At 37.0% G+C, this 14,881-nt stretch overlaps 1 protein-coding gene across 2 annotated transcripts; it reads right to left on the reverse strand.

Moving 5' to 3' along the window:
- Positions 1-2,494: 2,494 nt before the first annotated feature.
- LOC148823470 (uncharacterized) lies at positions 2,495-10,949 on the reverse strand. 2 transcript variants are annotated; one of them, XM_088928401.1, is made up of 5 exons: positions 10,892-10,949; positions 10,234-10,447; positions 4,317-6,516; positions 3,578-3,666; positions 2,495-3,353 (listed from the first exon to the last, which is right to left on the reverse strand). In XM_088928401.1, exons 3-5 carry the CDS (start codon positions 6,403-6,405, stop codon positions 3,264-3,266), a joined length of 2,268 nt encoding a protein of 755 aa, XP_088784527.1. In that variant the 5' UTR covers positions 6,406-6,516; positions 10,234-10,447; positions 10,892-10,949; the 3' UTR covers positions 2,495-3,263. The 2 variants fall into 2 exon arrangements, with proteins under 2 accessions (XP_088784527.1, XP_088784528.1); XM_088928402.1 differs by lacking the exon at positions 10,892-10,949 and having other exon boundaries at positions 10,234-10,523.
- Between the last annotated feature and the right edge of the window lie 3,932 nt (positions 10,950-14,881).

The raw sequence follows: 14,881 nt of genomic DNA on the forward strand, positions 1-14,881 counted from the left end.
TGCCTTCTTTTGCATTTTTATTTTAATGGTTGTTTTCAATAAAGAAGGGTGCCTTATGGCTTTTATTATGAACTGAATTTGTGCTGCCATCTCATTACTAATCTGCCAGGTTACTGATTATATTTATGCAGCCTCTTTTTAGCACTTACTCAGGCTCAGCTGTTTCATCTGTTCTCTTTCATCTGTTCACTCTACATTCTTCAGTAGCTCTTACAAAAGTATTGCGCTAATATTTTTAATTCTCAGAGAGGTAAAGTAATTTGCAAATTGAACCTATTTAAGTGGAGAAACTCAAACGGTGTCCACCTGGCTGTATTGGGTCCACACTCATGTTTGCATGATGTTATTTTGGTTCTTACTATTTTTTCATTTGGCTTAATCTTGTGTAGCAGCTGCGTTGCATTTCCAGCCTTATTGTAATTTAAAAAAAAAATCTTTTGTACTGATGGTACTTCAATAGTACCATCACACTGTGTATGCAAGTTTGTTTTTAGAAAAATAAAGTCTACAGTTTTGGGGTACAGATTAAATGTTTTTGGCATCATTTTGATTAATTCGTCTTTCAAGATCATATATTCCAGTGATTGTTGCGTAATCACTAAATCACCTCATTGGTGAGAGAGTTGATTGGGCACAAGTGGTGAGGTGATTTAATCTGTTGAATATCAAGACTCGTGAAAAATCAAGAAAGAAGAATATGGAAAATAATCAATATGCTTGTCAAAGGAGCCATGCCTTCATTTCATTGGTGTTGGAGGGTGGACTAAGTTGCACACTGTTGCTTGCTGTGTGGATTGTTCACGCCATGCTATCTGTAACCAGGCAAGATGTTACAGTCAGTAAGTCCATGATGGGACATGATCTGGGAGGCCATGTTTTTTTTTTTAAATTCCTTACACTTACATGCTTTTCTGGACACTCCACTAAAGCGCCGTACAGGTAATGGGGACTCCCCTCCACCACCACCAATGTGCAGCATCCACCTGGATGATGCGATGGCAGCCAGAGTGCACCAGTACCACACTTCAACTGTCAGTGGGGATAGATGGGGATTATTAGGAGGCCATAACCCCTATTCTTTTCGAGAAATGTCCTGGGATTTTTAATGACCACAGAGATTCAGGACCTCTGGTTTACGTCTTATCTGAAGGACGGCACCTTTCTATAGTATAGTGTCCCCATCACCATACAGGACATTAGGACCCACACAGACTGCAGGGTGAGCGCCCCCTACTGATCCCACAAACACTTCTTCCAGCTGCAACCTTAGCTTTCCCAGGAGGTCTCCCATCCGGGTACTGGCAGGGCTCACACCTCTTAACTTCATGTTTTACAACACCTGGTCAATTCTGATGGGGAGGTCCAAGTGTGATGATTTGAGCAGCAGTGTCTAAGTTTCTAGAGCAGTCCAGATGTAGTGACTGATGACAACCTGAGACCATGGTTACGTTCTGGTCCATGTTTACTGCTCTTCCTGCAGACTCATCCAGATTGTTACAATATATGTCCTCATGCTGCTTGTGTAACAAATACTTTCTTGTGAGATGACAATATTACATTTACAGTATAGCATGGATGCCATACTTAGCACAAACTGGAGCCTCCTTAAACATTTCTGGGATGATCTGGAATGATGTGTGGTATGTACAGCTCAGAGACCAATGAACACACCATGCCTGCTCAGAGTCTATGAAAAGAATGGAACAGAATCGCATTAGAGAGCATCTGCACACTGGTGCCAAGGATTCATCGTGGATGAGCAGCTTGTGTTGCTTCCAATAATTAAACACATTCTTCTAGGATAGTAACTTGTTGACTACCTCTTAATCAGACCTGTTGATGACAAATCTTAATCAGCATAATGAATGTATTTGTGTCCTGTCTGTTCAATAAAATGAAAATGTACCTGCTACAAGAAAATCAACAAATTCCCCAAAAACGTTTGTGAATGTGTTAAGAATAAAAGGTTTCTTTTGATGCTTAGTGTGTGATTGTACTTGCATGTTATATTGATTAGACTTGCACTTCATCTAAACTTTATATATGCTGTTCTATATGAAGGAGTCTTAAATAATTGATTATTAGTCACAACTTGTATTTGTTCATTCTGAATTCTAGCTAAGGATTCAGTTTTTAGGTCAAACCATTCATTGCTCTCCATTAACATTTGTATTTTAAGGAATTGTCAACATGTCAGCAGATGAAATGAAAATATTTCATTCCCACATGGCGTCTGAAACATGGAAAAAATTACGACCCATAATTTTGCAGTCAGAACTCTTACTCTATATTGGGAGAAACCATAAGCACTCAGCGGGGGGGAGGGGGGGGGGCTTTTTTTTGCCAAGAACAGCAGTCAAAGATTGAGTAAGCATTTCTGGGATGCCATAAACATGATGTTCCTAAAATTGCATCCACAATTTAAAAGACTTAAATAAAGACTTCACAAATGGCTTAAGCAGTTCATTAGTAACTCATTAAAGAAAGGAAACCATTTTGTCTCTAAATGATTCGCCACACCTTTATTTTGCATCAACCTTTTGCCACACACTCATTTTTTTCAAAATACAAGGTTAACCAAGCAAAAGATTAGCTGTGAAAAGGCAATCAAAGTGCTCCTGTATTATAGGAAATATTCAAATTCAGGAATAAGCAAGTAGTACAATTAAATCTGAAAACATATTTGTAAACGACACCATTTCACAGTCAAGCTTACAAAAATTAACAATATTGCAAACACAAAATCAGGCATTTTGAAACAAGTTAAAATGATCTACTGTTACTATGGGATGCATAATGCTGAATGCCTAAAATAAATTGGTTTCTAAATGTTTGTGATTTTTATGTCACTAAATCAAATTCTATTTCCACATTTTGGGAAAAAATACATATCTGAAGTGCCAGGTGAGTAAATTTGATAAGAAAATCCAATAAATAAATGCCATTTTCCCTTTCTGTAATATAACTCCAGAGAAGCATGGACATGATGTACAAAAGCTGTGCTCAACACAATTACACTGTATAAGTAATACGTAAATAACTGTGGACTAAATACGAAATCCAAATAGCACACAGGCATTGTGGCATTTCCACAAAACAACAAAGAATATATGTTCTGGCTCATTTGTGCATAAACCTTTTATCAATAAAACTACAAAAGCAGCTCGTTGTCATGCTTAACCATGAGCAAATATAGACCTGCACCATTTTTAGACAAATGTAGCAGAATATCTATATGTTTTACTTTGGATGGCATCCTCTGTTCATTCTTGTTCTTGATTGGTAAACATCCCAGCCTCCCAGCGCAATGCCATGGCACTTTTGCGACGAGCTCCAGAGAAGGAATCTGGAAACTGTAAGAGAGTTTGGTCTGTGTAGTTGTATGAAGCTTTTCAACTTCAAGGCTGGTATTGATAGGCATTCAACTTCAAATCAAAGTGTAAGCCGTGAATACTGGGTAATAACATTGCCCCCTAAATAGAAATTATTCATTACTACTACTTACTAATTATAACTGTTATACAATTAATGTAGTTTTAAAAAAACAAACAAAAATAATGTACAAAGACGATAGTACCTTAGTCTCACAAGAAAGTGTTGATCGATCCATCTTGTATGCTGTCTTCATTGGTGACGATGGAGAAGATTTACATCTCACGGGCAAATCTGTTCAAGAATTTAAGAATAGTACTTAAATAACACAGACAGAGGTAATGTTAGACATTTTTAAAAGTATTAACCATTATTTTGAATTAAACTAATAGATCTGGGGCAAAGCACGGGTCAAATTACTGGAGTTTGTTTCAAGCTTAAGGAGAAGACAAAATCTTCAGTTAATAGTTTGTTAAATTATATGTACCAGTGGGTCTGTAGTAATTTGCCCAGCTATAGTGTTAAAGCTGATATGTTGGCTTCTTTCAAAATTTACCTGGATAAGATTCTCAGATGAATTAGCTGCATGTGGTCAAATAAACTGTGCTGAAAGGCTTTGTATTGTTTGTAACCCTTTTTACATTTTTATGGTTAAAAGGGTTTTTGTATATATTTCGAAAACATATGACTAACACAAAAATGTATACATCATCACATGTACAGTATATTGAAATTCTGAAAAAAATAATAACTGGACTGTTTCTGTAGTTTATTTCCTATTTGAAAAATGCTCTTACAATAACATTTGTAATAAAAATAAGAATTTTCTGTTACATGGCTTTTAAAATCATTACAAAACCAAAAACAAAATTAGTGCAAATACTTTCAGCTTTCCTTCCAAAAAAGCAATGCATTTCGAACTTATTTTGTCAATAGAAACCTACCTGATTTGTCAAAGGTCAGGCTGTCCAGCAGATTCGGTGATACCAGGACAGTGTTGTACTTCTCTTTTGCATACAGACTTGCCCTTTGCCTCTGCAGTTCTTCCTCTCTCTGTTTGGCTACTTTAATTTCCTGATCTACAAGAGACTGGGTGCTCCTGGAACGCAGTTTGAAGAAAGGATTATTCTGGAAAGTGTTTTCTTGACTCTCCTCTGACGCAGAGTTCAGGCAAAACTCTGATGCACTCCTTATGATAAGGTTGGAGGTCTCAAGTATGATAACATTGGTTGCCTCTGAAGGCCATTCATTTGACTTCTTAGCCACTGGAGAAATTAGTGCATCTTTTGCACGGTGTCTTGGGGAAGAGAGATAAGTGTCTGGCTCCAGAATGATGACATTACTAGCGGCCATTTCATGATACAAAGGCCCTTTTGATGGTGAGGCTGTTATAGTGAAAGATGGAGGTTTTGGAGACCTCTGCAAAGTGCAGACTTCTTCCCGAGTTTCAAACATCTTTCTCTTCTCCTCAATTTCCTGACACATTCCCTTGTCGTACTTGCCTGGATGTAGAATTACAGGTTTAGGTTTGGTCTCTGTACATTCATTAGCATTGACTGATTTTGAAAGCCCTCTTTCACGACGGAGGTTCTCTTCCCTCTCCAAAGCTAAGCGGATTTCCTTTTCAATGGGAGTCTCAGGAATGAGCCGGCGACTGTATGATGAATCCGAAAGGTCTTTGAAGTCACAGGCGAAACTTGGATTATCGTAAGGGGATCTATAGCTGGGGTCACCCAGACCAGAGTCTTCAGAGCATGGACTGAAAAGAGTATTCTGATAATCATTTAATCCTAAACTATCACCCTCAGGATCTTTTTTTGGCCTGTCAATGTTTCTGACCGGAGTGTACATGAAGCTATGGCCACCCTGGCATGTATTTGGCTTAACAGTAGGTTGGCAGGCCTGGCATTTTGTTTGCTCCTCCATCATCCGAAACTGTTTTCGTGCTTCTCTAAAGTCAACATGCTCTGTGCTGACATTTGCATTCTTAGTCTCTTGAATTACACAGTAATCATCAGGAATCTTCTTGGTAGGATCTGACAAAGCTGAGTGTGATACATAAATATTCTGCTTCAAACTTTGACTAAGTTCTTCCTCATCTTCAGAAATTTTGGATAATCCATGAAGCAGAGGAGCAGAGCTGTAATAATGGTCCTGTGCTTGAAAGTCATGTTCTGTGAGGTACTCAGGTTTGTCCTCAATACTTATGATGTCAGAGACTTCCTCGTTCTTCTGATTGAGCGCTTCAGGGTTGAGCACATCCCTGTCAGTTTCTTCAAACAACAGTTCCTGGATGTTTGACTCATTAGTGGTGTCCAAAAAGAGATCTTCACCTTCCTTATTGACGGAGGAAGAAAATATGGCTCTCCATTTCTCATCAATTTCACTGTCTGAAGAAGCAGCAGCTATTTCATCCTGTAGACTCTCAATCAGTTCTTTGTTGTCAAGTTCATGACAGGATTCTGTGGACACATCAGAAAGTGCTTCTTCTTTAATGCATTGTTCTAAGAAAGAGGTCTCCAGTTCTTCATCTCCGGGGCTTTCAGGTATGATGTCTTGGACTGCATGTTCTGTTGTTTCTGTGACATGGCTGACTCCAGATTCATCCACAGTAACCACATTTTCTGGATGATCCTGGCTGTCCGGTTCTCGTCTTCTGAGAATGAATTCATTTTCACAGACACTTCCTGCGCTAGATGTTGTGTCTGATACTGAAGAGGTAATAGATTCTGTCCGATTAAACTCAACTAATCCGACCTCTAGAATTAAAGCTTCATCTTGGAATATAACTTCTTTTAGACCCTGTTTTTCATTTTCAAAGCCCTCATATTCATCACTTTGAATTTCACCTCGTGGCGTGGCAACACGGATTTCTGTTGTATCTTGTGCTTCTTTTGACTCTGAGAAATCTGCCTGGAAACTAGCTTGCCCAGCTGCTCCAGGCGAGTATTTATTTTCAGACATTTCTGATTCAACAGGATCCATTTTATTGTCGACTACAGTAGCCATTTCTGAGAGCTGGCTTGTCTCCATGGTTACTGTTTCAGAGAAGTATTTTTGTTCTTTTTGTTTCAGATTTTGAGTGCGGCTGCAGTCTTCACTCAGTTCATTTCCATTATTCTTTTTCACTCCAGCTGTGCCTCTCTAAAAGAAAAAAAAAGTTAAAATACATTGAGAGGACTGAAAATGTTATTCAAGTTCTGTTTTTAAAATTAATTCTATTAGAGAAGCCCCTGTGATTTGGGATAGAAAAGCTTTCGGTACATACATGCTAAGTCTCTCTGGTCTCTGTCATTCCCTCACAAACTTAATAATATTCATATCTTTAAAAAAATACATTTCTCTATTCCTCTCTGTTACTGCCTTTACCATGAAAAACCTACCTCTCTGCACAGTGAAGAAGCTTCTCATTCCTTCACAAACAATAAATTAAATCACCAGAATCACAAACCTCTACTGCTAGCCCAGCAGCAGAATGCAAGTGTTACGATTGGAGAATCACCCCCTTCTCTCTCCCTGCAAAATGAACTGCAGGGACTTTGATTTGTTCACAGAACTTATCTTTTTGTGATGTTGAAGAGGTGGGAAGAAAGCATACGATACCCAAATATCCGTGAAACACACTTCAAACCAAGTGTGTAATTTGTTTGGCATGGTTCTAAGAGACTACAAATTAGTGTGTAGCTCTCTTTCCTATTTTTGGGGGGAGGGGTGGGGTGGAAGAGGGGAGTGCTTACAGTTTTTTAAAGTCAGTGTCAGACTTAAATTGTCTGTCCATCTGTTTTTCGACATCTGCTTATTCCAGGTAAGAGTTGCAGCAACCCGAAGGTTATCCCAGATGCACAGGGCACATGGTGGGAGCACACCTTGGCACGCACACAGACAAGAGACATCAGTTCACCCAGTCTGCAGGTCTTTGGAACATGGGAGGAATTTCATCCGTGCGTGGGGAGAGGACACACACGAAAGTCACGCCAAACTGGAATCAAACCCAGGACTCATGAGTTATATAGGCAGCAGAACTAATCACCACACCAGTGTACAGACTTAAATCTAATTTAATGAGGGGAGACAATCTCATGAATCAAAATATGTATTGATTCTGGATGATTCTGGTTGTGTGTGGTACCAGAGAGCCCTTTATTTAAAAACTAAAAAAAGCATAGCATAGCTGGTAATAACCTTGCTGAGTAGATTCCTGTTTAGTCTGATATCAAGGATAAATTCAATCACTGTTTATGTTAAAGCAAGCACGTTAGTCATTTCCGATTTGTTAATAGTCAACACTTCCTTTTATGCAATATCAGTAACAAATTCAAGCTGAACTACAGTATACCATTTCTAAAATTAACATACAGTGTATGTCTGTCAATGTTCGTAATTTAATTTGTTTTAATTTATTCAATACAAAATTACCACTATTTTTAAATATGCGCACACTCCCGCAACTCTATTCTTACCTTCATTGAAATTATGAGAATGTGTGTGGTGGGGTTATCATTCATCTTCAGTCACATCACTTGAGCTTGATTGGGACGGCAGCATATTTAGTTGCCAGTGAATTAACTGCCTAAATAATTTTTCAACAATACCAGGCAAGATTATTTACTTATAAGCAACATTGTTTTCAAGTCAAAATCACCTGACAACGTACTGTACACATCTGAAATTAACCTAGGGATAATCACGGCACAATATAGCATAGATGAAGGAACATACTGTAGATTGCATTCTAAAATATTCATTGTATCTAATTTGCAGTTGTTTTTTTCTATGATACAAAAAGTAGGCCATGCACTCTTAGGCAGAAATGAAATCCATCTGAACTAAATGATGAATTACATAACACTGCAGGATTAAATTGTTCACCCACGGCTTTGTTCCTGTGTGCTACTGTTACTGCAGCAGATAGCTCCAGTAAACCCGTCAGGCATTAGGCCAGATCCCTATGGCTGGGTCCAAGCCCTTAATGAGCTCTGCTTGTGTTTTTACACTGGTATGAATGTGGGGTGAACTATGAGGTGATTAGGCCTTCAGGCTACCCTGTGCATTTTAAGCAAAAATATTTAAATGTCTTGCATATTTAAATATATCCAGATATTCACTTCTATTTGCTGGAATGGAATTCTAAAACTGTGGTTTGAGGAGTAGGTTGTTTCTGTATTAAAACTAATTCAAATTAGTGCAGTTTTTTTTATACAGCTTCCCAAATATACACCTGGACAAGAAAAGACTAGTTTGGCTTTAGTTGAACAAGTGATCCAATAAAATAGGTATGTACTCCCCAACCAGGTTCTCTACGGACTGTCAATCATCTGTCCCTCTGCAACTTGTTGGTTCATACTTTGGAGTTCATTAATAATGTACACTTGAGAAATTCTGTCTGCTTTTGGTGATGAACACGTATAATTCAAGCTGCTGTTGCTTTGTATCCTTCACACATTCAGTGTTCCATTGCTCACCTTTTTCTGAAATACCTAAAATTGTGTGCCACTGAGTAGTGGATAAGATACACTATTATTGAAAACACACTGAGCCCAGTATACAATACACTCAAGTGCCTAAATTCCCATTTCTTCCTATGTGGATTTAAATTCTTTCTGAATCTTTACAACACTTTTAGAGTTTCTAATGTTGATTTAGCTATAAAAAATAAACATTTTGAAGGCATGGATACTGTACATGTTTCTGAAAGCACATGCTTACTCCTTACTGTACATATGCAGAGATCTAGGCTGGTACTGTAGATGCCAGCCATTAACAAGTTTAGTTCTTTAAACAATATTCTAGATATTTTGGTGAATCAAAGGTCATTTGATTTTACTGGATTGGGAAAGAAAGGTTCAGAAGAGAGTTAGGGTCACATTCGAAAAAGCTGATTCTTAAGTGTGAAGCATGGAAAATGAGTAGAGCAGAGTTACTGAACATACAGTTGTTATCCTTTCATTCATTACTCACTAAGCTCTATTTAAAAACGAAATTTATTACAGGTGCATAAATTCTGACTAATATGCTGCTATATGGAATATAATTCTGGATATATGTATTCTCCTTTCAGTCAAGCTAAAGTCTATAAACAACAAAAATGCCTAAAAAACTCTTGCAAGTGCCTTACTGTATGTTATGAAACTTGAAAAAGATAATAATCTTAGACAAACTGAAATCCTATTTACGATCGTTGTCTGATCTGCGCAATGTGAATGCTGAACCTTACACTTTTTAATGATAAAGAATATTCTTCTATTCAGCGAATTTCATAAACACTAAATCTATCAATATCTGGTGGAATAATCATTGTATTAATTGTTAATATACAGTATATATCTTTTCTATCTTCAACATTGGTATTCAGTCATTGAAACTCTGATATGTACAGTATCATAATTACTTGTCTAAACCTCTACAAATATTTTCAGTCCCTGTTCTAAACCTTCACAGTGAATAGCCAAGTTTGCAATAGTGACCTTTGTTTCTTGTATAGACAAAAAACAAACCAAATAACTAACGGGACTATAGCTTTTGCAGCTCTTTTGAGCACTGTATGAACCCATGCAGTGAGCACATATTATTCATCATCTTCAGCCACAATCATTCAAAGGTAGTTACCACAGCTACAGGTATATATTTAATGTCATACAGGAGAAAACCAGCATGATAAAAGAAATCACAAATTCGTAAAGATGTCAAAATAGAAATATTCTGAATTGACCCTTTTTCTGATTACTGTATATACTTAATTTTCTTCCAAAAATTACCTTGTCAAACATTAATCATGCTTCACAATTTTGATAGAAACCACTATACCTTGTATTTTCATCTAAGGGTCCACATGCAAAAATGAAGTAAATAAATAACCTGTACCCGAGTGATGCCATAGCTCCTTCTATTCCCAAGACCCTGCTCACTTAGTGCTCTTCAGAACAGAAAAGGAGTTTCTGTTCCTTGTGCTACTCCAGCCAGTTCCCACCAGAGCTGAGAGGCATTTATTCAGCTATCATTCAGAAACACATCTGACAGTGATGTCATCCAGATCCTCCTGCCAAATTTTGGAGAGGCATCGAACCGGAGCCGAACTCTTTGACAACGGGAGATGGAACATTCAATATTAAAACTGACGTTACCTCATCCACTCATATTATAAACAAACAAAATCAAAAGCAGCCACTTTCATTTTTTTTGAAGGAGTGATTTTCCTTCTTTTGATAAACTGCCCACACATAGCGATCTGTGGCATTTAACCTAGAAAAAATACACATAATGTATAACCAGTATTTGTCTATTATTTAAATTATATTATGTTGTTATGCCATTACTCAATTGCATTATTGATCTATTTTCTTATTAATAAGCAAATAATCCAAATATTTAGAGACAGAAATATTCTCCTTTCTTCCAGAATTTGATTTGTTTTTGTAAACTTTTAAAAATACACCCGTGAAGGTCAGTTCCTTTAAATTTATGCTATACAGGTTCCAGTCTTTCCAAACTCAAATAAAGCTCTAAGAGCAGGGAAACTTACTTTTAGTTTGATATTAATGTTCTGATAGAAGTTCTGATATTAATTACTCATCACGTCCTGCAACAAACCGTTTAAGACAAAAATACAGCATGTTCACTAAAATAGGATACGAAATAGGATTACAAATTTTCAGTGAAAAATAAATGACATTCAAAGTGTCTTTAAGTGAGGTTATCTGGATTGGATATCGTAGATGACTGTGACTCATTTAAGCAGAATGCTCTGTCTTCTAAGAACTATTCATATTTTGTTGTTTAATTCAAATAAGAGTGGTTTCTTAATCAACAAAGCATTATCAATTTAGATCAGAAAATATTGGATGCAATAAACTATGAATTGACTAATAGTTCTACCCACAGGCGAAAGATTTGATTCTTGTTTACAGCCTTCGAAAATAACGCTTTTTTTTCTCCTCACAGTTAAGGCTTTGCTGGCTGTTAAATGGTAATTTTGTACAACACATTTACTGCAATCATAATGAAATCATTGCATAACAAATTGTGGATCAGAGATTTAAATTCATTTAAAAATAATGAAAGTCAATGAAACAATCTAGGGCTGAAAATTCCCTCATACTATGCAAGTAAAATTAAAAAAACAAAACACCACAACAAAAAACAGCTAACAGATGGATAATTGCGTAATACATGCACCACATTGATGATTATAAAGAAATATCTTTCAAACAGTTTATTCCTTCTGCCTGTGAGCACACAATTGCTTGCTGGTAAATACCTAAACATTTCGGAACACAAAACATGCATTAGACTATTTTTAAAACAACTGTTTCTGTGCTCCAGAAACTCAGATTCTGTATACAGTATATATTTTTTTACTATTACCTACCAGCAACTTCAAATACAGCAGCCAGAAGGGAATCATCTCCAACTTACCAAAAGATCAGCATTTCAGAATCGAATATAGTCTGTTTAACAATCCAGCAGTGCTAAATGAGCAAAATAAAGAGAGTTTTAGATTCGGAGATATCGATCCACAGAGGGAGTCTGTCTGAATTGATCTAGACGAGATGAGATAGGTATTGGCATGCACACCACTGAAATGTGGTTCATCATCACACAAACAGTACTTCCCTCAAGCACTTTCTCCATATTAAACAGACACGTTATGTTTATGCGCATTGGTAACATTACCAGTATGGTAAGAGCCTTTAGTTTAGCCTCCAGGCTTGAGTACTTTAGTCCAGCTATTGAGTTTTGCTTCTCCTTATTCAGTTTAGCCCACATGCTTTTAGAACAGAGTCAATAAGCAACCAAGGTCAGAGTTCTGTTCAGAAATTATCAAATAGATTTTGTTTCCAGACTAATTATTGTATGCAGAATGGAATTAAAAAATCCATGTGACATCAGTGTTAAAAGTGGAGGCTCTTACTGCACTACATGAACAAAACTTCTGACAAACCACTATCATTGGGAATGTATGTACAATTTAAGCTATCAGTGTGAAACAAAGCACCTCTGAGAGACAAAACGTTGCAACAGAATGTATTTTGCAGTCTCAAGGATGAATGCAGGCTCTTTTCAGCAGAGAATAATGCCAATGAATCACAGTGCATTTTGCTCCTGCTCAAAGCTCAGTGAAAAGAAAACTACCACAGCGGGGGATTTCACTTATAAAATCAAAATTACAACAATGCAGAGGGAATGATTAGCTGCAACACTGAGGTGCAACGACCCTGAGTTCATATTGCTTTTATGAAAGAGCTAACTTCTCTACCTTACAGGAAGCAAGGGTCATGTACAAAGCATTTGAGAATGGTTTGCACGTCCATTCCATTATTCTGTGACTTAAGTCCTAAAATGAACCTTTTTTTCAGGAAAAAAAACAATAGCCAAGGAACTGAGTTTCAGATGCAATGGAAAACCCTTAACAGTGTTTCTGCAGCCCAGCACAGGTGCTGATTGTGTGCAACACTGCACAGATCCAGAGATTCAAACATCAACTTCCAAATACAAAGCCTGCTTTCCCTCTAACATCACTTGTACAGTGTAAAGATTTTTGATCATGGGGAGGGAGAGAAAGTCTTTGGAACATCATACTTTCACGAGGCAATTTAAATAAAGTTAAATTAGTTATGTAGAATTAAGTCTGACACCCTGCAGTCTGATGTTATCTAAAATGCTAAGGAGACAATGCCTATTCAGTGCTAATAACTGGACCATGGTCAAAGAATGGTGAGCTATGATAGTTACAACAAAAAGACCCGAGAACTGGAAAACCAGAAGACTGGGATATTCTGGCAAAATCCTTAAAATTCTATTTCTTCTACAAGTAACCTGATGCATTCTGTCAGGCACAGATACTGTGCCTCCAGATGTGACAGGCTGGTGTAAGAAATTCCTGAAAGCAGAGACAAGACAGAGATGTTTGTTTATAATAATGACGTGGTATTGGCTGTGATGTGGGGGTTTTATGTAACTGCATGCATGAAGTAACTTTGTAACTAGCATGCACACCAATTCTGATCACAAAAAAAAGCTTGATTTGGTTAGAGTGCACTTCTAGCCACTTTAAAAATGTCAGATGTAGAAATAAAATAGTGAATTAACAGTATCCAAGTGGACAACTGCATAGACTATGAGTGGCAAAACAAGCTGAGTATGTAAGGAAGGTGATTCAGACCATGTAATTTCAATCAAGGCAGAGGTAAGTTTAACAAACATAAAGAGTAATTAGATATAGAGTGCTTTGAATAATAGTTTTAATTGAATTGCATGCAAACATTTTCATGCTTTTGATTTCACCCTGCCCAAATTTCAAACAAGCTTTTTAAAAAAATCTTTCTTTCTTAAAAACACAGAAAATTTCCATTTCACACACAAGGGAAAACCAGCAGTTCCCTAAACTTGTTAATAAAACAAATTGCAGAAGGTACAGTAGCACTGTTACCGTGTTATCATCCTAAGAATGTACTGTAAAAATATGGAAATGAGTGAAGCCCCAAAATGAGCAGGAATAAGGTATGACAGATTTGGTATTTCAGTGGTTAAAGCTGCCTGTTTTTTGAAACTGTCCCCAGCTCTCCCAGATTTTTCCATCAGCCCACACACTTCAGCGGAGAGCAGTTTGCACATATTGAATCAGGCTATTTGTCTTTGAATTTCCACCTCTTAATCAGTCTGCTGCCTGTTATTCCAGCCTCTTTACTGGGAGTTCAATAGTTGCACAACCCTTTTTGTAGCAGCCCATCACGCCCCAAAAAACCACTGTGCATGGCAAATTACACAACTCTTTCTTCAGACAGCAATTACATAATGATAATTTTCTGTTTTGTTTGCTAAACAAGTAGTTTGTTTTAAGACGAGTCACAAATCATTTTTAAAAAACCATAAACAAAGTTTATTTTTGTCCTACCTTTTCAAAATGCTGCGGAGTAGAGGTGTTTGCTAGATTCTCTGCCTGAAAATATATCAGCTGAGACACCAACTGGATGTGAAGGAACTAACCAATGGCAGAACAGCACCTGTTCTGCTCACACAAACCCACACTAACACACATAGTCAAAGGGCACTCTTTAATGTCAGTGTATGGGTCATAAGGATATCCATATGAAAAGCCAAGCAAGTTTATTTTTTATTTGAAATTTAATGTTATTAGGTAGCATTTTCTTAACTCTCAGACTGGCAGCGAATTGGTTCCCTTTTTTGTACATTATTGAATGATACTTGAAGCCTATTATTCCAAGATTAATTCAAAATGTTAATCGGTAAGACTTTATACATTCTCCGTGCTACTTAATTAAATGCAGTCTGATGGAATTTTATTTGCATTAAGAACCATAGATCTCATTAACCAACAACACTCAGTAAAATACAATACTGCTACTTACAAATAAACTACACATATACTTTAACACACATACATAAACAATAACATATGAAACTCGTACATACTGTAAAATAGGGTTCTGTATTTTGGACACGGCCACAATGAAAAGACAAGTGAAATGAGTTTTTAAGCAGGAAGTTAATG

Source organism: Atractosteus spatula, chromosome 11 (assembly GCF_055471065.1).
Source record: "Atractosteus spatula isolate fAtrSpa1 chromosome 11, fAtrSpa1.hap1, whole genome shotgun sequence".
NCBI classification, from domain to species: domain Eukaryota; kingdom Metazoa; phylum Chordata; class Actinopteri; order Semionotiformes; family Lepisosteidae; genus Atractosteus; species Atractosteus spatula.

Excerpts from the sequence above, each read along its gene's own strand:
- LOC148823470 (XM_088928401.1), bottom strand. The coding sequence starts at position 6,405 with ATGGAGACAAGCCAGCTCTCAGAAATGGCTACTGTAGTCGACAATAAA. Across the intron at positions 3,667-4,316 it reads CCTGACCTTTGACAAATCAG|ATTTGCCCGTGAGATGTAAA; the intron begins GTAGGTTTCTAT and ends ATTCTTGAACAG. Across the intron at positions 3,354-3,577 it reads CACTTTCTTGTGAGACTAAG|TTTCCAGATTCCTTCTCTGG; the intron begins GTACTATCGTCT and ends ACTCTCTTACAG.